The sequence below is a fragment of the Peromyscus leucopus genome, chromosome 5 (assembly GCF_004664715.2).
Source record: "Peromyscus leucopus breed LL Stock chromosome 5, UCI_PerLeu_2.1, whole genome shotgun sequence".
In the NCBI taxonomy this organism is placed as follows: Eukaryota; Metazoa; Chordata; class Mammalia; order Rodentia; family Cricetidae; genus Peromyscus; species Peromyscus leucopus.
This window is the reverse complement of record NC_051067.1, coordinates 61,596,880-61,621,458: the sequence shown is the minus strand read 5'-3', so window position 1 is coordinate 61,621,458 and position 24,579 is coordinate 61,596,880. Positions and strand designations below refer to the sequence as shown.

Here is a 24,579-nt window from a genome sequence, read left to right as displayed (position 1 = left end):
CTTCCACATAACTCAATGACTCATACATAGTCTTTGGGTACAATAATATGAGAAAATGAGAAGCCCACTTAAAGAAGATGCAATATTGTTTTCTATATGTTTCAAAAATCAGGAGGAGAATAAGAAAAGCCAGCTGCTCACCTTGGTGGACTTCCAGATAATTCTGTGGCAGTCTCTCTGTTAAAGGAAAAGAAAACAAGCATGATTAAATTCATTGTGGTAAATATAAAAATCAATCCCATCATGAAATGCCACAAGGCAATGTGTGAAGATGATAGGGAACATGCCAGTGGTTTATCATATTTCTGCTTATTTCCATAAACACCTCAATGGTTACTTTAAAAGGGAATTTCACACATGTTACATGACTGTTTCTACTTTCTGCTGGTAGACTTTAACTGAGATTAAAACACTAAAATTTAAAAGTGAACAACATCCAGAAGGAAAATTGGTGAGAAAAAAATCCTAAGCTACCTTTTATATATTTTTAATGAAATGGAGCATGACAATCTCTTTCCAAGGGTCACTAAGAGCAGAGGACTCTGGGAATATTGCTACATGTTCTTCGTCATCTGCAGCTTAGGAAGGAACATGTATGATACAAAATTCAATTCTTTTAGCAACAGAAGACTGCTTCTCTTTGTCCATTTCTTTCTTATGATGTTCTATGATTTTGGATTGCTGAAGACTGGAGGTACCATAATTCAAATGTGTAAAAGAAACATGAATAATTAAAGGCTGAGTCATGTAATAATAAAAATGACCAGACACTAATTTCAAGACTAAGTTTTTCCTAACCACCACATTGTGCCTTTCAATCACAGATGTATTCTTGTAAACATAGGGGAACAGAGAAAAGTCAGAATAGAAAGAAGTTTTATGTTGTAATTTTTTAAGAAGGGACTGGAAAGATGGCTCAGTGCTTCAGAAAATGGACTGCTTTTCCAGTGGGTCTGGGTTTTATTCCCAGAACACACATGCTGGCTCACAACCTTCTGTAACTCCAATCTCAGGAGACTTGATGCCCTTTTCTGGCCTCTATGGAGGAATGTATGTACATGTGTGCAGACATACATGTAGACAGAATGTCTACACATTAAAAAAAAAGTAAAAGAGGGCTCAACTTTAGACTAAGGGATTGAAGATGTAATTTTCAGAAACAGCAATTTAATGTTTTAAGGGTCATGCAATCTTTTGAGGACTCTCATTAAAAATATTTACACATATAAAAAAAATCAATGTATGTATACAACACAAATGTGGTTCATGATCACCAATGGTTCATGACTTTCCTATAACTCATGCTTCAACATGGTTAGGAGGGTCATCTTTAAGCTATTTCCTTTACTCATTCAAGAAGTCTAAGTAAAAGACTTCATACTCCAGGAACTTTTCTTGTCCATGAAGCTTCTAGAACTGTCTGTCTCCTTATACTTACTGTCTGTGGTAGTATCTGACTACTGTGGGGAAGTGATGAATCTCACAGAGCCAAGCTCCCTTCTAAAAAAAAATGAATGATTATAAATTCAGCTCCCTTAGAAATGCTCATTTCTAGCAATCATGTAATAGTGAGGCTTCTGTTTTCATTACTGTAAAAATAGCTTTCAGGGAGAAAGTTTCCATTCTTCCAGTAAAATTACTCCTGAAGGCATTGTACACCACCATATTGCTGAATCTGTACATGTTCATCTATTTTTTGTGGGGTTTTTTGTGTGCTGTGTCAGTGGTGTATGTGCATATATGTGTAATTTGGGAATTTGCACATGCTGGAAGATGTTGTTGGGTATCTACTCTATCAATTTCTGCCTTATTCCTTTAAGACAGAGTCTGTCACTTGAAACTGGAGCTATGTTGGTGGCCAGCATTCTCCAGTGAGTGATGCTCCTCTACCCCTCACTGGGCTGCTATTACAGGCATGTCTTCACTGGGATTACAAGTAGGGTCCCCCTGCTAATAAAGCCAGCACTCTTAGCCACTGAATTATCTCTCCAGCCTTATATTTATTTCCTTTAAGAATTTAGTATCAACTGTCTCACCTCTTACATAAGAACTTTCTTATTCCAAGTAGAATTTGCCCCTGTGAGTTAGCCAGCTGAGAAGCACCCTTTTCTTAGTTTTACTCTTACATTTATTATAATAAAAGTACCCATTAAATGTTTATTATTTTTCATTTTGCTACTTACATATACATTAGTATTCTATAAATATCAGTTCAGCTTATCAGAGTTGGCTTAATGAAGTTGTCTGTTATTCTTGCTGACATTGAGGGTTAGATCTATGTTCAGAGTGAGCTCATAATAACAGCAGCAGCCCATGGTTAAGCCATAACTATCTTTTTAAAAATCCTTTAGATAATTATGTTTCTTTCCAGATTACACATTTTCTGATACTATAAGTTTCTTGATAACTTTTAAAAATATGTTGTTCATGCATTATAATAAACCAATTAGCCTTGGCATTTTCTGGCATTTGGGGCCAGATAATTTTCCACTGCACACATGAGATGCTGTTCTGGAGGTTTTCTGTGGTTTGGATCTGCAATATCTCCCCAAAGTCTCATTTGTAAGAGGCTTAGCTCCCACCTGGTAGACCCATGCATTGAGAAATGACTAGCTAATGAGGGCTCTGACACACTCAGTGCATGAATATCTCGATGGATTCATCATTGGATGGCATTGTTGGGAGGCAGTTTAGAAACAAGGAAAAGGGGGTTAGCTGGAGAAAGTAGATCAGGAAGGACTAGTCCTAAGAGGGTATGTATTGTTCTCATTCTCTGTCTCCTGTGTCTCTGCTTTCCAGTTGACCCAAGGGACTGAAAACTTTGAAACCATGAGTCAAATAAAATTGTTCCTTCTTTAAAATCTTTCCCTCGGTATTTTGTCACAGTGGTGAAACAGCAACTAACAGAGCAACACAGGATGTTTAGTGGCCTCCCAGTGTTTCATTCTTTAAACACGGAGAAATAGTCGCCCATCTCCTACACTGTTACAACTACCCAAAGTAGCTTCAGACATTGCTAAATGTCCTCCAGGGACAAAACTGCCCTCACTTGCAATGATTCTGACACAACAAAAGAGTACTCAAGATTCACCTCTGTTTCAAATCCTCACTGATGAACAGCATTCTCCAGTACCATGCTTGGAAAACAGGAGGGCTGAGCCTTCCCAACAATGCCTGCCTGGCTTTGGTTCCTCCCACTTAACTTTCTATGCTTACAGAGAGTACCACTTCCCCCACCAACTGAGAGCTGTAGTACCATTGTACATTTTTCATTCAACTAATCATGATGTCGAACTGATGAAATATAACTGTAAAGAATGTTCTTATTTCTCTGAGAACTACACTGGATACTTTGGAAAGACCAAAATTGAGTCACTTAAGAGAAGTTGATGTGGAATTAGATCTATGGACAATAAAATTCTAAATACTGAGGAAAGGATGTGAGTCTCATAAGTGTGTTCAAGTTCTTGCTTTTCTAACTAACTAACAAACAAACAAACAATGAACTGAACATTCCAAATAGTGACTTATGGGTAGACTTATGTGTACAAGTCAAAACAGGTTGTTTCCAGGTTTTGGCTATTACAAACAATGCTGATATGAACATAGCTGAGCAAGTGCTCTTGTGGTATGATTGAGCATTTCTTGGGTATATGCCCAGGAGTGGTATAGCTGGATCTTGGGGGAGATTGATTCCCAATTTTCTAAGAAAGCGCCATATTGATTTTCAAAGTGGTTGTACAAGCTTGCATTCCCACCAGCAGTGGAGGAGAGTTCCCCTAGTTCTACATCCTCTCCAGCATAAAGTGTCTTCAGTGTTTTTGATCTTAGCCATTCTGACAGGCATAAGTTGGTATCTCAGAGTTGTTTTGATTTGCATTTCCCTGATGATTAGGGATGTTGAGCAATTCCTTAAATGTCTTTCAGCCATTTGAGTTTCCTCTGTTGAGAATTCTCTGTTTAGTTCTAAAGCCCATTTCTCAATTGGACTGTTGGTCGTTTTGATGTCTAATTTCTTGAGTTCCTTATATATTCTGGATATCAGTCCTCTGTCACATGTGGAGTTGGTGAAGATCTTTTCCCATTCTGTAGGCTGTCGCTTTGCCTTGTTGACTGTATCCTTTGCTCTGCAAAAGCTTCTCAGTTTCAAGAGGTCCCATTGATTGATTGTTTGTCTCAGGGTCTGTGCTACTGGTGTTATATTTAGGAAGTGATCTCCTATGCCAATGCGTTCAAGACTACTTCCTACTTTCTCTTCTAGCAGGTTCAGAGTAGCTGGATTTATGTTGAGGTCCAAAGGCTGAGGGGCCTCCAACTGGATCAGGCCCTCTGAATAGGTGAGACAGTCGATTGGCTTGATCTGTTTGGGAGGCATCTAGGCAGTGGTACCAGGTCCTGGGCTCATTGCATGAGTTAGCTGTTTGAAACCTGGGACTTATGCAGGGATGCTTGGCTCAATCTGGGAGGAGGGGACTGGACCTGCCTGGACTGAGTCTATCAGGTCGATCCCAGTCCTCGGGGGAGACCTTGATCTGGAGGAGGTGGGAATGGGGGGTGGCCTGGGGGGAAGGGGAGGGGGACAGGAAGGGAGAGAACAAGGGAATCTGTGGCTATTATGTAGAACTGAATAGTATTGTAAAATAAAAAAATAAATAATAAAAAAAAGTCAAAACAGAAGTCTACCAAGCACATCTATATTCTCAAAGAAGAGGCATTAGCCCTGTCTTTGCTAGAAAAAAAAATGCTGGGTAAAAAATGACCTTCATCATATGTCTGAAAATTCTATTTGATACCTCAAAGATTTAGACAGATAAATCAAGCTAGGTGTGGTAGTACAGGCTTGTGATCCCAGAGTTCAAGACCCTGTCTCAAAAACAAACAAGCTGGCCAATCACAACAGAACCATTGTGTGAGGCTGTAATAATGAACAACTCAGCATTTTTGAGATCAGCAAATCAGGAAAAGCTCAGACTTCAAAAACAAGTTTTTTTCTTTTTTTTTTCAGTTTTAGAACATTTACTATTGCCAACAAATCATCTCAATTATTTAAACATTATGGCTTTTGTAGATAAACCATTGAGAGATGTAAATTTAGTAGATGATGCTATGATGTTAATTCTCCTCCACAGCCCTGCTAAGAGACTTTAAAGGTGTTGTAGAGACCATAAGCTTTGCTGTGGTCTGTTGAAGTTCAATGCCTATCACTCCAAAGAAAGCTAATAGGCAATGCTCAAAGTGATGGGTACTTCCTGATCTTCACTGTTCAAGGAATCTTAGTTACGTTTCCTGTTGCTGTGATAAAAATACCTGACAAAATAAATTAAGAAAGGAAGGGTTTATTTCAGCTTGTAGTTGGAGGGTGCATCACAGTGGGGAAGCCATGAAAGAACAAGCTTGAGGCTGCTGGTCCAGCTGTATCCACAACTGGGAGGCAGAGAGCAGTGAACGCTGATGCTCTGCTCCCTCCCCTTTAGAAGCCCAGGGCCCAAGCCTAGTGTGGTACCTCTCTCCTTTGGGTTGATCTTCTCACCTCAATTAATCTAGTCTAGATCATCCCTCTCAGGCATCCCCAGAGGCTAACTCATTTAAATAATCCCTCAGAGAAGTGCCTGGAGGCTTTGTCTCCTGTAGGTTAACCCAGATCCTGCCAAGTTCATGGTCAACACTAACTATCACAAAAAGCAATCTCTTTGAAATCAGACATCACATCTCATACAAAAATTTAAATACTTGGTTTCTAGGTCACCAAAGACACTAAAAATCTGTGGTTGTAACAGAAGCATGTCATGCTCTCTACTTGGAAATAACCCTAGCCTCTTCAGCTCATGTTTAGAAATGGCTGTAGTTGGGGCAATATTTGGAATTGAATCACACTAAGTTCCTTTACTTCCTTTTCATTTCCAAGCTGCTTTGATTTCTCCAAGAAGGTGAATGTCTAAAACTGACTGAAATCAGTAACGAAAGAATGACAAAGTAGAATACTATACTGCAAGGAAAAGGACCATCCCAAGGGCTACGAAGCAGAGCACGGTGGAAAGGTGGTGAATGTTCTCTTGGGTTGTACAGCCTATGCCATGCCCTTGACCTCATGAGAACCTCTGTACCTAGGATAGACTAATACTTGTACCTTTTGATCTGAGGCTATTGATAAATGGGAACAAACAGGAGGGCCCTGTGGAAATCCAACTTTAACAAGATGGGGAGGTGAACTAGAAGAGACAGACACTTTTCAGCATCAAATGGGGGTTGTAGCTGTATTACATAGTTTTTGTAGATATTTTGCATTCCTTTAAATATAAACATTCTGTCCATTTTAAATACGTAGCACTTTGCCAGTGGTGCCAGCCTTTCTCAGCTGTCTGAAGGAAGATGTGTCCTCATCTCCCATTCTTGCTCTCTCCTCACCTGTGTAAACAGGTCCTTTTTAGGATGTGCTGAAGCCAGAGCTTACCATATATCTTGGCATCTTGCCTGTTTCCTAAATCAGCTGGCAACCATGCAGTGGAGGACATAAGTCTCCGTGTGAGTGTGGTAGGCATGATAAATATATTTTGGAACTGGGATGTTTGTCTTCCAGGGGACCTTTGAGTCTTCCAAAAGTACAAGGACTTGATTTTTTTTAAATATTAAATACATTTAATTGTTATTACTTATGCTGGTCCTAGATTTTGGTAAGGCTTTCTATATTTTAGTTAATTAATGGTGAAAGGATTATCATCAAATAGACATCTTCTTTGCTTCCTTCCTTTTCCCTTCAATTTTTGCTTTCCCTCTGTCCCTCCCTTCCTTTCTCTCTCCCTCCTTTTCCCTCTCTTTATTCCTTTTTATCTTCATTTCCTTCCTCATCCCCTCTTTCCCCTCCTCTGTCCCCTCTAACTCATTCAACTTGAGACAAACTGGGGCCCTTTAAAATCAGATCTATTTCCAAACAATGGGGAACCGAGAATCTAGCTTAAAGGCATCACCAGCAAACTGTGTATTGACTTAGGACAGGTCATTTTTTTTTTTTTTTAACAAGGCATCACCAGCAAACTATGTATTGACCTAGGGTAGGTCTTTTTTTTTTTTTAATTTACAGGGTGACCATTAGCTCTAGAAAACTGAGAATAATCTAGACATTCCAGTTTCTTCTCCATTCAACAAAACCCAGAAACGCTCCTCAGCACTTACAGCACTTGCTCTACCTTCCCATTGATCATGCATCTATTTTCATTTTCGACGTATTTTGGTTACCTTTTCATCCTCCCCAACTTTCACTCATGTGCCTAAGATGTGTACACATATACATGTGCACAGCCATAAGCATTTATTACATGGTAAAACCTACTGTTGTGCACACACATACCTGTCACTGATCATACATTGTTGTGGAAATTCCTTTACACCATATGAAGATGTGTGATTGGTTTAATAAAAAGCTGAATGGCCCAGAGCTATGTGGGAAGAGGTTAGGTGGGACTTTGGGGGACAGAGAGGACTCAGGGAAGAAGAAAATCAGGGTTGCCAGGCAGATGTGGAGGAAGCAGCATGAGCAGTAAGGAGAGAATTTAGATTTAAATAAATGGGTTAATTTAAGTTATAAGAGCTAGTGGGACAAGCCTAAGCTAAGGCCAAGCTTTCATAATTAAAATAAGTCTCTTTGTTTTATTTGGGAGCTGGCGATACAGAGAAAGATTTGCTACATATGGCGCACAATGTGGGGCTTGAATATCCAAGCATAGGGCCTGAGAAAGCTAAGAAAAGTTCTGGACAGGGAGCTAGATGTAGCTTCCTAGTCCCACAGTCTCTTAGGTGGGCTGGTGTTCGGCAGCATACAGAGGCACAGCTACCAGCTGCTGCCTACACCTGGAGCCAGCTGCCAGCACCGTGCACTAAGGTAAGCCATGTGGCAGCTGACAAGACAGTTTAAAATTTGCCTCAAGCAGTCAGAAAATGCTACAGATGTTTAGTAAAGCCAGGTCCAGATACAGAAAACTTCCAAAAAGGTACAGAATGTTTAAAAATGTGCTTAGACTCTGAAGAAAGAAAAGAAAATGGGTACAGGGAGTCATAGAAAAAAATAGTTTAAAAAAATGAAGTAAAATCTTTAAAGAGAGAGTAAAATTATATATATAATGTAAAGATGGGAAATACACAGGGATTCTGGATCCTATATGGTGTTTTGTTGATTTTGAATTTTTTGAATGAAAAAATTCAAACAGAACAGAAAGCTGCTGAGCACATTGGAATGTGGAAGAGTCTGCTGAATTAAACCAGCCTATACACTTTAGGAATATCTTGGCTTCAAAATGAAAGTTGGGCAATGTGTTGTGTTGGAGAAAGGTTATGCATTTGTTTCCACAGGATTCTTTCAAAGTTAATCAATCAAGATCATATTTGACCAGGAGAGCTGGGGGTGGGGGTGGGGTGAGGATCTTGGCTACAGACATGGGGGAGAAAACCAACAAAGACCACAGGACAGGTGACATGTAAGCTGATCCCTCCGCATGGGAATAACTCTGAGACTGGATGAAACCAGACCAATCTTATGTCATCCTTTTATATATATTACAGCTTCATTATACACTCTAAACAAACTTATAAAGTTAACAGATGCCTTTTACTTGCTCAAACATAAAATAAAATATCACCTTTAACTGACTTGTGCCCACTGCACATCCCATACTTGTGTTAATGCAGATATAATGCAGATGTTACCCTTAAAAGTTTATATGTTTTCAGAAAAAAAAGGACCAGATACCAATAAAGACAAGTAGGCCAGGTAATTCAGCCTCCCAGAATGCCTCTGTTACAGTTTTTTCTGTTTTCAAAATTCTGCATCCAGAACAATTTCAAAGCTGCTAGCTGAGATGGTCCAGCCTCATTCACTACTCCAGCCAAGACTTTAAATAACCCCTACACTTTCCCATTACACAGAAACTGTACAACAAATGATACAGCTAGCTATCCTATGACTTGACCATTATTTCATGGAGATGCCTTCACCTCCAGACTATAGGAAGCAGTCTAGAGAACGTGATGTTCATATTTCCAAGATGTGGGGTGGGTGGTTCAGGTAATTTGGTGGGTTATGGATATTTGTCCTTGTTTAGGGGGGTTGGTTACAAGTTTTTCCTGGAAATGGTCAGGAAAAAAGCTGAACAAAGGAGACTAGATTCAGGAATCTCATTCTGAAAAGAAAAAGGGAGAATATAGAAATGATAGGATGGAAGGGTACATTATTGAATCCACTTTCAAGCTAAAAAAAAAAAAACAATGACTAGTCTCAAATATTTTGCATTGGTATGGGTTTTTATGTATTGATACAAATTTTAAGGTTATTTTGTTATACTATATATCTGTTTCTATTCTTGTTTAAGGTATTGTACCTCTGTAGCTCATTTTAAAATGTAATGTAAAATTCCAGTCCTTAAAAGCTATTTAGGATAATAAAGAAATACAGATTAATAATTAATCATCTATAACAATCAAACTTCGGTATGTTTTCAAGGTCATACAGAGATACATTTTAGATAGATAGGTGATCTTCAAACACCTACAGAATATGGCATTTAAAATGTTTTAATAACATAAGGCTTTCATGACAATAAAATATGTCTTCTCCTGGCAGCATCAATCTACTAAAAAAAAAAAAAAGGATGATAAGCATCAAAGAACCTCCATATGGAGTTTGCTTTTAATGTGGCAAAGCCAGCCATTTGGGCAAGAAACTGTTCTTGCCTCAATTGTTGACAGAATGGTATCCAAACTGGACAAGCAGGACACAAAAAAGCAACTGTGGAACTTTGTCACAACAAGGTAGGACAGTCCTTTAAAATTTCTGCTTCACAGAAGAGGCTGTCAGATATTCTAGGCCTATGGGGTGAAGATGGATGCCCCAATGTTGTAGAGGAAACGTGGGTGACTGTCCAGGCAGCCAGATGTTTCTATGATTTCTATAGTTTTGGAAGTTGTTTGCTCTATATTTCCTGTTTATTCAGATAATATTATATTCTTCTCAGGTCTCTGATGGTAAGATAGTTATAGTTTTCCTTGTTACCAAATTCAGAAAAGAAACTCACAAAAGAGGTATAAAGTACATAAAGTTGAGAGACATAAAAGCTTAAATTGTTTATCTAAAAAATGTTTTGAGGCCTAAAAAGATAATTTTGGGTTGATAATACAAATTATGATAATAAAACTTTGGACTCATCAAAATACGATAGATAATAGAGTATTTTCTACAAAATTGCCTAATACAAATGGACTAGACATTGTAAATGTAATTCTTACCTGATAATTGTTCTTATTGTATATAGCTTTACTATGTTAGCGTTAAAACCCTTTCCTTTTTATTTAGACAAAAGGGGGAAATATTGCGAGATATTTGATTACACTGTATAAGGATACGTCAGTATAGCTAGGTGGCCAATAGCTAGGCAGGAGGTATAGGCAGGACTTCTAGACAGAGAGAGCACTGGAAAGAAGAAAGGACGAGTCACCAGCCAGATGCACAGGAAGCAGGACATGCAAGAGGAGAGGTGAAAGCCACAAGACACGTGGTAGCTTGTAGATGAAAAGAAATGGGTCAATTTAAGTTGTAAGAGGTAGTTAGAAGCAAGCCTAAGCCAAAGCCAAGCTTTCATAATTAATAAGAAGTCTCCATGTCATTATTTGGGGGCTGACTGGAGGGACAGAGAAAGACTCATTACAATATGTACTGGGGTTTTATTGAATTAGCCAGCTGCTGATTTAGACCATTTTCAGGGGTTTATTCACACAAACCTAGTATAGGATTAATGAAATAGGGGGTTATTATGAACTATAGGGCATTCGAGATAAAAGACAAGATAGGAAAAAAATGTTCATCAGCTGCAGAGTGAGAATATGAAATGAGCCCAGATATGATTGTAAGGCTGACACTAAATCATGATGGTATTGTGCACCTCAGCATATGGCAGCCATGGTGCATTCTCCTCTCTCTCTCTCTCTCTCTCTCTCTCTCTCTCTCTCTCTCTCTCTCTCTCATATGTAATGTATGACCACATTTACTCTTGGTTATGTGTTATCACAGTGAATAACAAGGGTTAGAGATATGGTTCAGTTGGCAGAGTACTTGGTAAGCATGCAAGAAGCCCTGGTTCTATGCCTAGTATTACATAAATCCAGGCATGATGGCACAGGCCTATAATCCCGACACTCAGGAAGTGAAGGCAAGTGTATCAGAAGTTCAAGGGCATCATCTGCTACATAGGTCATCTTGAGATACACCGGGCCCTGTCTCACAAACAAACAACAGATTTTACTAATAGAGACTTTACATTCTAGACAGGAAAGAAAGAGGAAAAAAACCTCAAATATTTATTATTATTTTACATAGTATATGCTATTAAGAAGAATGAAGTGTGGTCAGTAGCTAGAAAGTAAGAGCTGGGGTAGTGGGGGAAGCTATAGTGTTGTATGCGGAGTTCCTTATACACCTCTTTGAAGACATAACTCAGGAAATATTGGGGTGCCTTAAATGCAGCCTCTTCCACCCCATGCTTATTTCCTATGCTCATCTCTTTTCTTTGTGCAAGCTCATTTCCTTCCTTCTTTCAGGGACTCTTCTTGGAGTAACCCCCCCCCCCGCCCCCGCACGCAGACAGGAGGTGTGCCTGTTTAGAAACAAACAAAAACCTATAGGCTGACCTGGTGTGTGCATTCATAATGCTGACAGAGACAAGGAGACCAGACCCTGTGGTGAACTCAGCTAGTCACGTAGGAAACTGCAGATTTCCCCCAAGAGATATCTCACACTTGTAGAGGCGGCCTTGCCAATCCTCTCCTGTGTGTCTGTGAATGCACAGTGAGGCAGCTACATTCGCAGCCATGCTTCTGGCTTCTGTCTTTCACCGGCTTTGCCAGGGAGTGAGGTGGGGTCGGGTGGAACTTTCTACACCTTTCAGCTTAAAAGCAAACACCTGTGAGGTAGCATTTCTCTTTATGTTACCCAATATACTTTTGGGATTGATTTGTCTGATTAATATCCAGACAGGCTCCAGGCTCTGGCCTGTTGAGAGTTCTCACCATGGAAGACTGGACTTCTGTCTACCAAATCCCTCAGGACACATGAGGAATGGAGTAGGCAGGGTTTGGAGAGCTAGCGCCTTGCCTCTGAGAGTAGGCAGGCATGTGCTCAGATGGTCAGGAGGGCCAATACAGTTAAGAAAAAAGAACTCTAAATTCGTGTGCTGTCCAGTTTCCTTCTCATAGTCCTAATTTTCATCTTCAGAGATGGTGCTTAAGATTTTACTTGGCTCAAGGCTTATTCATGATATTTTAGTATTCTTTACATGACACAGCCGAAAATGCCTGCTATTGTCTGTGTTCTTGTGCTCAAGTGCCTTGAAAACCAAATTGCTGGGTGTTTCTCCTCATCAGTACTGCATAGAGCCCATCTGGCCTGACTGGGCCACAAGAGAGGCCACTGTTTAGATGGCACTGTTGTCCCCTCACTTTGAGGTGGTGTTAAGGGCTCTTGTTTTCTTTCCTTGCACAAATGCCATCTTGTCACTTGGCTCATGAGTCGGACTCTAGCACTGCCAGGGGCACGGAGGTGGAGGAGACCCCCACATACTCTTGGTTCTGTGTATTAATCACTGTCCTCTTGATGTTCAGGGATGTTCTACTACCATGGTTAAATAGTATGAGATAGTAAGTACCTGAATAGGCCATCAGTAGTAATTCCTGCTTATTAAAACTCACTTACTTAGACTTTAGCAATGGCAAATGTTACCAGCCCTGGAGGACAGTCGCTGAGCCTGGAAACCTTGTATTAAATTTCATTGACCAACTTGTACTCTCAAATGAAAAGGAAATGCAAAACCACACACACAAAATCCAGACCAATCATGTATAAGGCTGGGGACTAGTTTCTTTTGTCACAGTGTGACTAAATACTGACTGGCAAAACAATGGGAAAGAGGGGAGGAGGAAGGGAGGGGGGAGGGAGGGAGGAAGGAGGGAGGGAGGGAGGGGGAGAGGAAGGGAGAAAAGGAGACAGGGGGAAGGAAGAAAGGAAGAAAGGAGGGAGGGAGGGTTTCTAATGGCTCCCATATGTGATGGGGAAGACATAGTCACAAGTGTATAGACAAGTGGACAGATAAGTGTAAATAGCTAAGTAGCTGGAGAGATTTTTATCCATCTCATTCCATTGATCACTGTGTGTGTGTGTTTGTGTGTGTGTGTGTGTTTGTGTCTGTGTATGTGTGTGTTTTGTGTATGTGTGTGATTGTGTCTGTGTGTATGTGTACGTATGTATGTTTGTGTGTGTGCGTGCACACACGAACTCTCGAGAGTACATGCTAGGGATTGAACTGAGAGCCTATATATGCTAGACAAGAACTCTACCACTGATCCATATCTCTAATCCACTGTACTTCTGTGGAGGGAAGTTTTGGTGAAACAAATCTGGAGAAATTTGATTAGCAGAATAAACACCACCAGTCATGACTGGCAAAGCAGATTCTGTTTCTCTGGGGAAGGACATTTTATCTTAGACATGTTCATTGAAGAGGAGTCTAAAGTCAGGGTGGGAGCCACCAACCCTTCTATGTGGTAGAGGCTGCTGAGGGTGGAAGGCAGGGAAAGGAGGGGAAGGCACTGCAGACTAAGGATTTCTGGAATGGAGTGACATGATGAGAGAAATGAAGAGACGTGCTACACCACCTCCTGCACTTTGCGGAATGTTCTAGATGAGCTTTGGGTTGTCCTATACCTCCTGTCCTGTGCTGAGAGGTCTGTGAAGAACTCAACTGGAACTGAGGCCTCATGGTCCTTCTGTGACAGAAGGGACAGACCATTACCATCAGGGGCTGGGGAGTGGCAGTGTCCTCTGGTACAGGGGTCATTCCCTAGGGGACCCCTAGTCTGTACAAGGAAATGGAGCTCAATGGTGGGTTGCTGTTTGTTTTTTTCTTTAAAAATTCACCAGGAATGATATCACAGTGAACTCTGATCTCAGGGCAGAGAGAAGCCAACCACGGAAAAGAGAAGAAATGGAGGTTGTTTTGATGTAAGAACAGAACCTTTTTGTTTATTTCTTGTCTTTTTTTTTTCCAGAGAAGTTACCTTTACATCATAACAAAATACTCTGTTTTCCTAAATGCAAAAAGGCCACTTCTTGAGTCAGTGAGATGGCCCAGCAGGCATAGGTGTTTGCCATGCAAACCTTTTGACCTGAGTTCTCCCCCCAGAACCCATGTAAAGGTAGAAGGAGAGAGCTGACTCCACAAAGACGTCTTCTGACATCCTCATGCATGTCATGGCACGTACTTGTGCACACACATATATACACAATAATAATATTTTTGAAGCTAACATCTTTTCTATACTACAGTATTAATTTTAGATCAATTTTCCTATAGTTTCACAAGGGGAGAAGATGTTCCCATCAACACTCATTTACAGAGGCCCCGAGGGGAGGGGGTGCCAACACGTTCACTTAGCCCTGGGGATCAAGGGCCAGCCTTTGTGCAGACACAGAATACAAGGCATTTGTGTGTGTGTGTGTGAGGCGGGAGAGGTTGCAGAGGAAGGGAGAGAGGGAGTGAGGAAGGGAGGGAGAGAGAAAGAGGGGTAGGGATCCTTTTATGAATAAGATAATTTTACCTATTTGAAACAACATTATTCTAAGCGTCATTAGCAGGGGGACAGTTAATGCCATTTTAGAGCCTCCAAATTTTCCATGTTACTTCTGAGAGCCTCTGCTGGGCCCATTAAATTCGGTATTCATATTACCTCTGAAAATTCAAATGCATGCATTCAGTGTGTCAGCCCCAGTGGGTCATGTCCAAGTCGCTCATTGAACCAGCACCATTATGTCCTGTTCTGCAGCGATGGGAAATCTGAACCAACCCCAGATGAAATCTACCACCTTCAGCTCATTCAGAGATGACAATTATGTCTCTACAATCACTAAAATAAAGAAATAAAATAAAACAAACTGAAATGGAATCAACAGCAAAAGAGCTAAATTATAGATAAGAGAATATTCATAAAACTATACCTCATCTCATGAACGTGGGTGCTCTGCCTCATGCCAGGATTTCTTTAGGCATTGGTGATATTCAGTATATTGCAATTGAGTGCAATTACAGTTAGCTATAATTAAGAACAATTACAGCTTTTATTTCTCTACTTGTTCTTTAAAAGCACATTTGTAATAAAACTTTTTTTTAAAAGGTGAAGAATATAATTATACATCCTTATAACATCTCAAATAATTAGTTTGACTAAAGTTTCCTCTGGAACAATTTTCATTTTAACTGTCAGATCTGCCATTTATAGTCAATGGAACATACTTAAAAAAATTCCATCATTAACCTTTTTCACCCCATATAGCTGTATATGAATTACTAGTACAAATGAAAGGTTTCAGTATTTAAATATCCAGAGCCTGTTGCAAGGTAAATTTTTTTTACTAATGTTTGCATGTATATGTGCATGCACACAAATGTGTGCAAGTGCATTATGTATGTATGTATGTATGTATGCATGTATATATATGTGTGTGCATGTGTATGTATGTATGTGCATGTATATATATTTGTGTGTGTGCATATGTATGTTGTGTATGTATATATGTATATAAGTACATGTATATGTATGAATGTGTTTTTGTCTCTGAAAATAAAAGGTAATTTGTAGAGAATATTTTCCTCATAAAGATTTTGGGGAACAGCTGCTTTTTGCAGGCCACCATGTCCTCTATTTCATATATTATAAGACACTGCCCTGTTTAATTGCTGTGTATTTATGAGGTGCAAAGCCAAGAGGTCCCGAGATTATGACAGAGCCTCCTTTGGTTTCGCAGCTCAATATGAGCTTAATTGGGAACAGCGAAACAATGCTTTCCTATAAATCACGACTGCAGCTCAACGCCATATCATTCCTGCTGTCTTATTTGTTAAATTCCAGATCAGGACTTGATCATCACCTTTGAACATCTCTGTCACCAACATACACAACTAAGAATGGCTGCTGCAAAGAGCCCAATGAATTAAACATGTACAGTGCCCCCAAAAGAGCCTTCTTTTTTTTTTTTTAAAGGTTTTTGCCATCAATGTTGAAATAACTGATTATTAATTATCTGAATGACTACTTGAACATCAGAGAAAATTTAACAATTTGACCCGGGACATTAAGGATAATCTCACTTCTTATCCAATTGAGCCATGAAGCCTGGGAAGCAGATGGTTTGACAAAGTCTATGCACCCCGAGAATGAGCAATTGGGGTAAATCATCTCTCAAGGTCCTTTCCCACCTTGAGATGACCTAATAGCTGACCATGTAGCCCTCTGATGCCAATCAGGCTAAAAGGAGCACACGTGGCTGTGATGGGTAGGTTGGTAGCAAGCTACTCCACAGGACAAGATCAATGTGTCAATGATACTAACCTATTGAGACACGGCTGTTGCTCATATATACTCAATATTACAAATCCTGGAAGAGACCTGGATGTGGTTTATGATTATATATTTACCATACTATTCATTATGTATTTTTATATGATATCAACCACAAGGAACTATGTATTTGCTATGCTTTAATCACTTTGCCTAGCACTTGATACACATTTTACCTTTTGCTCTTCACAATATTATTATGCTCATCGTTCACATGAGAAAACCAAGGCTCGGAGGAATTGAGTAAGTAAGAATCCAAGCATATTAAATTCTAAGTTATGTGAGTAAAACAGGAAAAAGAAGCAAAACATAGCCAGTTATTCTTAAGAGACACCAGAAGTTAGACGATCTGGAAGTCTCGACAAATTTTAAATTCAAAGTAAGTGGGAACTAAACAAAAAGTTCCATTTCTAACTTTAAATATAAATCCGTAAACATGTATTTCACCATTGATTGGGCACAGAAATACTCCTGTCTTATCTTTCCTTTCTTGAGAAAAAGACAATATAGAGAGGCTGGTCTCAAACTCTCCATCTCCCTGCCTCGGTTTTTCTAAGTTCTGGGATGACAGGGAAGGTAGAGACATTTTCTAAGTAAAAGGTCTATGTGTGTCAACAATTTTAAGACCAGAGGAGGGGTAAGGTGGTATTTCTCAGAGTGAGGTATTAGGTACAACATTCTCTTCAACGTTTTCCATCATCCCAAAGTATGTATGATGGCATGGACGTTGGATCACACAGTTGTCTCTAACAGAAACAATCTATGTGTCCAAAGATAAAGTGATGGTGGGAACAACTGTACTGTGGCTGTTTTGAAGTCTGTGGGGAGGTTAAAAAGAATGATGTAGACTCCAATGCTGCAAGATAGAATTACAAAGCATAATGGGTAATATAATTACTATTACAGAATAATACAGTTTAGCTGAAGGATATTTATGTCTAAATTAGAAAATAGAAAAAGATATTCCATGGGTAGATTTGAGTTTGAATATGGACAGCAATAGACTGAGGAAGTAGTGGTTTCTACTTAGAAGCACTCAGTACTTGGTGTCTATTATCTGCCTTGCATCCCAGGGCACTCGGCACTGTGTCTTTAGCTAGGCCAGGTACCAACACACTGTTAGTGAGTTTGCAGGCACATGTGCATGGCCTGGGCGTTCACAGGCCCTGACAAGGGCACAGTGAGCTGACTGTCTCCTATGCACTGTATATAGCCTACTGCCCAGAGAGATTTAACTGAAGAAGGGAGACTATGTAATGTGAGCAGTGCCATTAGACCCAGGTCCCACATCGAAGGAAAGCATGAGCATCAACATTCATTGTGTCCTGGCTGTAGACACACTGTGACCAACTACCTCAAGTTCCTGTTTCCATCCCTTCCCCACCATGGTGGACTGGATCACTTTTTAAACAGTTTTCCCTCTGCCCCATCATAGCCCCGCCTTCCATCTCTTCCCTGTCACTAATCATTTCCTGTCACCATGCCTTAGCTTCCATGTCTAGCATTTTCTATAAATAGAGTCAAATGACAAGTATGTTTTTGGTCTGACTTTTCTTGCCCAGTGAATTCCTTTAGAATTCACCCTCATTTACTGAGCCTTGCTCCATTGTTTGAGTACAGCCCAAGTTGTTTGTTCCTCTTCTCTTCTTGCTAACATGTGAGTCATTCCTATTTCTTACTATTACAAATAAAGCTGCTATGATCATTTTCATTAATGTTATTGCATTATTTCCTTGGAGAAGCAAGAACCTACTTGTGCACTCAGGGGAAATAAGATTTTTCCACAGGTAGATTTGAATAAACACACCAGCAAATGGCATACGTGTGCTTAGCTTTCTAAGAAATGTTCAACTGTTTTCTAAAATACTATACCATTTTACTTTCTACCTGTACTGTAACACAAGTAGATGATGTTCCATTGCTTTCTTTCAGACTGGTTTGGAATAGAATTTATTTCCACCATTCATCAAATAGTTAAGTGATAGTAGCCCACTGTACATATAATTAATGGTATTGAGAATCTTGTAATGTTTTTATGTGATATTTGTCTATCTTCATTGAAATATTCCACACAATTAAAATATTAAATTTATTTTCTTACTGATGAGTCCTTGGGATTGTGTATAAATTTTGAAAGCAATTCCTTCATTGGATTTATACTCAATGTCTTATTTTTCATTCAATTGATTATACACAAAGAGAAGATTTCTTTATGAAGCCCAATATGCTAGTTTTGACTCATGCTTTTAGAGTTGTACTTAGAGCTCTTTGCTGGGGTGGGGAGATAGCTAAATCAATAAGGCACTTGCTACTCAAACAAGAAGGTCCACATTCAGATCCCCAGTACCCACATAAAAATCCACACACATCAGTGCCTGCCCACAATTCTAGTTTGGGAGAGAGGGACAGAAGAATCCCAGGGCTTGTTGGCCATATAGTATAGCTAACTGTGAGCTCCAGGTTCAGTCAGAGACACTGTGTCAAAAAATAAGGTGAAGAGTTATTGATTAAGACACCTGACATTGACCTCAGGAACCCACAAAGATGCACCTGCACACATGAATCCTTACAACACACACACACACACACACACACACACACACACACACACACACACACACACTTTGCCTACACAAAATCACAAAGCATTTTCTTTCACATTTCTCCTACATATTTTGTAAATTAAAGCTTGACATTTGGGTTTGTGATCATTTTAAGTTCATCTTAACATGGGACAAAAGTTGAAGTATGTTTATTTGCATATAGACATCCAATTGTTCTAACAGAGTGTGTTGAAAAACCTAGTTTTCCCACTGAATTACCTTAACACCTTTGTTGGAAATCAGTCATCCATATAGTGGTAGGGCTGTTTTCTTATATGTAAAGATTCTTACATATGCTACCTTGATCTACTTGTCTGTCTTTGTATCAATTCCACATGGTTTTGATTGCTCCAGCTTGAGAATAAGTCTTGAAAACATAGCATTGGGCTTCCATCTTTTTCCTGTCTTGTTGAAGCTACTTGATTATCTGAAAGCCTTCATGTTTCCACATGTGTTTCAGTCAATTTATACCCCAAAACTTTGCTGGGATTATAGTTAATAAGTAGATTTAAATTTATTAAATTTGAATCTTTTTTGTTAAACTTATAGATCCACTTGGAAAAAGTTGCTACCTCAACAAAACTGAGTTTTCTGGTCCCTACTTCCAGCGTTTCTACATATGAACTTCTTTAATTTATCTTCAAAGTATTTTATAATTTCAGTGTGTAGACTTTACCTGCTTGGTCAGATGTATTCCAAATAATTTAATACCTTCATTAGTTTATTTATTTAGCAATGCGGGTTTTTGAACACATCTTATATATTTCCAACTTACACAATGTATTGGTTTTAGCAACTTCTTTTTTAGAATTTTGTCAAATTTTCTATGAAGACTGCCATGTTGTCTACAAAAAGACAGTTTAATTTCTTCCATTTCAATGTAAGCATCTTGTATTACATTCTTCCATTGTACTGGTCACAGTTTCTATCAACATGTTGAGTAAACACAGAGAAGACAGGTGTCACTGTCTTGTGTCTGATCTCAGGAGAAAATCTTCAGTCTTTCATTATTAAACTTGCTACCATGAATACAGACTTTTTTTCTTATTAAACTGGGGAGGTTTCTGATAGAGGATACTTCCTTCTTTTCCTGATTTGTTCATGGTTTGAATGAATAATATATATGGCATTTTCTTGAATGCTCTTCTCCATGTTTGGAGATGAACCTATGAGTTTTCTCTCTTGTTTGATACAGTGAGTTATATAAATTTATTTTTGGCTGTTAAACCCAGACTGAGTTTGTCACATAAATCTGATATGGTTTTAATAGTTAGCCACAATTTGCTAAAATTTTGTTTGGAATGTATACATCCATGTTCCCAATGGCTAATGATCTTACACTTTTTCTTCCTTGTATTTTTGTCAGCATTAGTGTGATACTGGTCTCATAGAATGAGTTGGGAAATACTCTTCATAATTAAATTTTCTATGAGGGCTTGTGGTATTAGTCTTCCTTTATTTGATAGAACTTGCCAGTGAAGTGCACTGCATTGCAGTTCCCTTTGTGACAAATTTTCAGACTCAACTTCATATTAATATAGAGCCATTCAAATTATCTATGTCTTATTAAATGAGATTTGTACATTTTCCTCTCAATAATTTGGCTCATATCATCTAAGCCAGGGGAATCTAATATCTAAAAGCCAAGGATTATTTTTAAAAATATTTTTAAAGGTTAAAAAATGTGACACAGACCATATGTGACACCCAAAACCTAAAATATTTACTGGGGGGGGGGTCTACTGTATAAAGGGCTTAATGATCCCTAATTAAAACTGTCAATTTATTGGCATAAAGTTTCTCATGATATTCATGTTTAGCCTACTCATACCTGTGGGATCATTAACAATCTTTCATTTTTCATATTAATAAATTATGTTTTCTCTTTTTCTCCCAAATCAGCCTCTCTAGAGTTTTTCCAATTTTATTGATCTTCTCTAAGAAGTAGCCTTTTGTTTCATTGATTTTCTGTTTCCCATCCCACTGTGGTCTTTATTATTTCCTCTCTTCCTCTCATTTTAGGTTTAATTAGCCCTTATTTATTTATTAAAGTTTCTTAATTGGAAGCTGAAGTCAGTGATCTGGGATATTTCTTTGTTTTTAATATAGAGCTTTAGTGCTAAAAGCTTCCCCATAAGACTGCCTTAGGGGTATAGTATAAATTTTGATACGCTGTGTTTCTCTTGATACTCCATTCAAAATACTTTCTAATTCCCATTTGATTTATTTGATCCATTGAAGCATGTTAGAAGCATGCTATTGTAGGGGGTGAAAAGATGGTTCAGTGGTTCAGATAGAGTACTGCTCTTTCAGATGACCTGAATTTGGTTTCTAGAAGGCACGTTGGGTGGCATATAACCACCTATAACTCCAGATCTAGGGGTCTGGTGGCCTACTCTGCTTTTGTAGGCACCTGCACTTAAATGAACACACACACACACACACACACACACACACACACACAATTTAAAATAAAATAACTCTTAAAAATATTTTAGTTTTAGATATTTGAAGATTTCTTGTTACTAATATCCAATTAATTTTCTTGTCATTTATGTATTTTGAATTATTTGAATATTTTATGATTTTTTTAGACATGTATTGTGGCTCACAGTGTGATCTCTTTGGCTAAGTGGCCTACATATACTAGTATACTAGTAGCGAATGCATATTCTATTGGTGGATGTAATGTTCAAGGAATAAAAATTAGGTCAAGCTCTTTCAAGTACCCACCAAATGTTTATATATTTTTGCTGATATTTTTGTCTATTTGTTCTATCAGTTGTAAAGAGAGGAATATTGAAATCTCTCTCTGTCCTGGGTTTGTTTATCTCTCCTATCACTTTATTTAAATCTCTGTTATTAGATGGACAAAAATTTAGGATTACTATGTCTGTGCATACACTGCTGAATTGCCAAATGACCCTCTTTATTCCTGGTGATAGGCTCTGCCCTAACATCCACTCTGTCTGCTATGAGCAGAGCCTCTTCGATTTCCTTCTGATTAATGTATTTGTTTCTTAGGCTCTGGTGTAAAAAAAAAAAAAAAAAAAAAGCAGAAAGCCAGAAAAATACATGGTTTATGATAATAGAGCTTTAGTCTCTCACAGTTCTAAAGGATAGAATTTCAAGATTAAGGTATCAGCATGGTGAGGGCTCTGTAAAGCATCAAATGTCACCACAGAAACCATGTAAATCAGATATGGGTGTGATTCTGAGAATGATCCTTGTTGGGAAAATTCCTATCCACCTCTGGCACTAGAAGATGATTTGTGTACATCTGAGTACTGAGTACTATAGTGAGGCTGTCACATGACAGACATCCCAATTCCAAAAGACAGATAGGAGTAAATTTAGGGATCATTGTTCTACAGTCAGTTACAGTCCAACTGGAAACTTTACCTCTAGTTTCAAGACCTCACAATAATCCCCTGTAGCTAGACCTACTCTCCAAGCACCTGGAGGTTGTGCCAGTCCCTGCTGTGTGTCTGAAGAACATTTAGGTCCTGCTTCTGGGGTTCCACTTTAGTCTCCACCCTAGAATCTTGACCTTTGAAGCCATTCCTTCTTTTCTTTGATGAGTGGAGCCTTTTTGGAGTTGAACAGTTTTATCAGACTTTTCTGCCTGCAGAATCCTAGAGTCTGGTGGGCTTCTTTCATCTCTTTCTGTCTGTCATCTCTTCTCTAGAACCTGCCAATGTTTCTGTACACAGAACACTTTCTGAAACCCTTGCTGATCTGTGTATGTCAGGGATCCATGTCATCACACAAGAGGATTTATCAAGGATCCTGCCAGATAACCCGCCTGTATTCCTGGCTTCTGCAAAGATGGTTAGACCAAAAAGTCATAAGCTAACCTCTTAAGCAAACATCTGTCCAGCTATACCGTTGGTCCTACCACCAAAGCATGTCCTCTGGATAAGTTCTTGTAGATGTAACCAACCGTCTTATTAAATAAGAAACACAGAATCAATGCAAAGAAGAAAGCCAAGAGGTCAGTGCTAAGAGCTAAAATCCTTACCCTTCCTCTCGCGGTGGTCCTACCTCTCTGAAAGAGAGCTACTTCCTGTGTGTTTGTCTTTATAAAGACTTTCTGTTCTGCCTTCTCATTGGTTGTAAACCCAACCACATGACCGCCTCATCACTGCCTGTCTGTACAGACCTCCAGATCTTCTATGGTTGGTATTGAGATTAAAGGCGAGTGTCTCCAATGCTGGCTGTATCCTTGAACACACAGAGATCTACCTAGCTCTGCCTACCAAGTGCTAGGATTAAAGGCGTGCACCACCACCACCCAGCTTTTACTATGGCTCTAATAGCTCTGACCCCCTGGGCTTTATTTATTAACATGCAAATAACATTTTAGTACAAATAAAATATCACCATAAGTTCTTGTTTGCTTTACAGTTCCCTTCTCCACAGACCTCCCTTCTCTCTCAATTTACTATAAGCAACATGGAGACACCAGGCCATAATCTCTACATCTTACCAAATATTGAAGTTGTTACTTATATTTTCTATCTTCCCTCCAAACATTACACTCAGCTCAGCAAAGTGTCCTGTCACTTTCTAACAAGGATTGTCTTTTCTTCAAGACCTACGAACATGGTTTTTTGCTGAGACTTCACCAGGAGCACTTGAAATGTTTGTATTTCTATCACCATCCTGTTTAGAATGACATAAGCATTTTCCAAGATGATAGGAGATTTCTACCATGGCCTTCACTCTCTCCTAAACCCTTACTAGACCCAGCTTTAAGTGTCCAAATTTCTGCCAACAATCTCTTTAAGGATATCTTAGGTACCTATAAGGTACCTAAAAATCCTTCTAGCCTGTGTGCAGTTCCAATGTCACCTCCACACTATCAAGTGCTTGTTCAGTATCACTATATTTCAGTATCAAAACTGTATCAGTCTCCCAGTGCTGCTAAAATTAATTACCAGGAAGTAGATAGCTTAAAACAATAGAAAAGTATTCTCTCATACTTAAGGAAGTCATAAACCTGAGCTCAAAGCATCAGCATGGCCACATTCTGTCTGGGGTCAGTGAGGAGGAACCTCTTGCTACTTCCTACCTTCTGCAGTTGTCCAACAATTTTTGACATCACTCGGCTTGAATCTATACCACTCCATCCTCTAGATTTCTATTGTCACACGTCTCTCTATGGGTACCTGTGCCTATCTCTTCTCCTCTTCCTATAAGACCACATTATGTATAGGAACTGTCTTGATCCTGCATGGCTTCATTTTAACTAATTTCATCTGCATTTGTCCTATTTCCAAATATGTTTTAAGAATCTGGGAGACCATGAACTTTTAGCAGCTGCAACTGTAATCAGTGAACTAAGTGTATCTCATCTTATCCTTTTATTGTTAAATTTATATCATTAATATATTATTATAGTATAATATAGTATAGAAAAATTATATATAATATAATACTATATTAATTATATTATGATTTAATGTTGGCTGTGCTTTTCTTGCAGGCAGCATATAGTGGGTCTCGCTCAATTTATGACTTCTTGTCCTCCATTGCTGAAGCAAGA

The 24,579-nt window shown here is 38.9% G+C and overlaps 1 protein-coding gene across 4 annotated transcripts in view; it reads right to left on the bottom strand.

Annotated features, from left to right (window-relative positions):
• Celf2 (CUGBP Elav-like family member 2) overlaps positions 1-24,579 on the bottom strand; it is a 640,994-nt gene that overhangs the window by 419,685 nt on the left and 196,730 nt on the right. For all 4 annotated transcript variants that reach the window (XM_028892143.2, XM_028892098.2, XM_028891961.2 and 1 more), the window contains exon 2: positions 142-177. Coding sequence is in view for 2 of the 4 variants with exons in the window: in XM_028891961.2 (XP_028747794.1) it covers positions 142-177 (36 nt within the window). In the remaining 2 variants the exon portion in view is untranslated. The remainder of the gene's footprint in view (positions 1-141; positions 178-24,579) is intronic.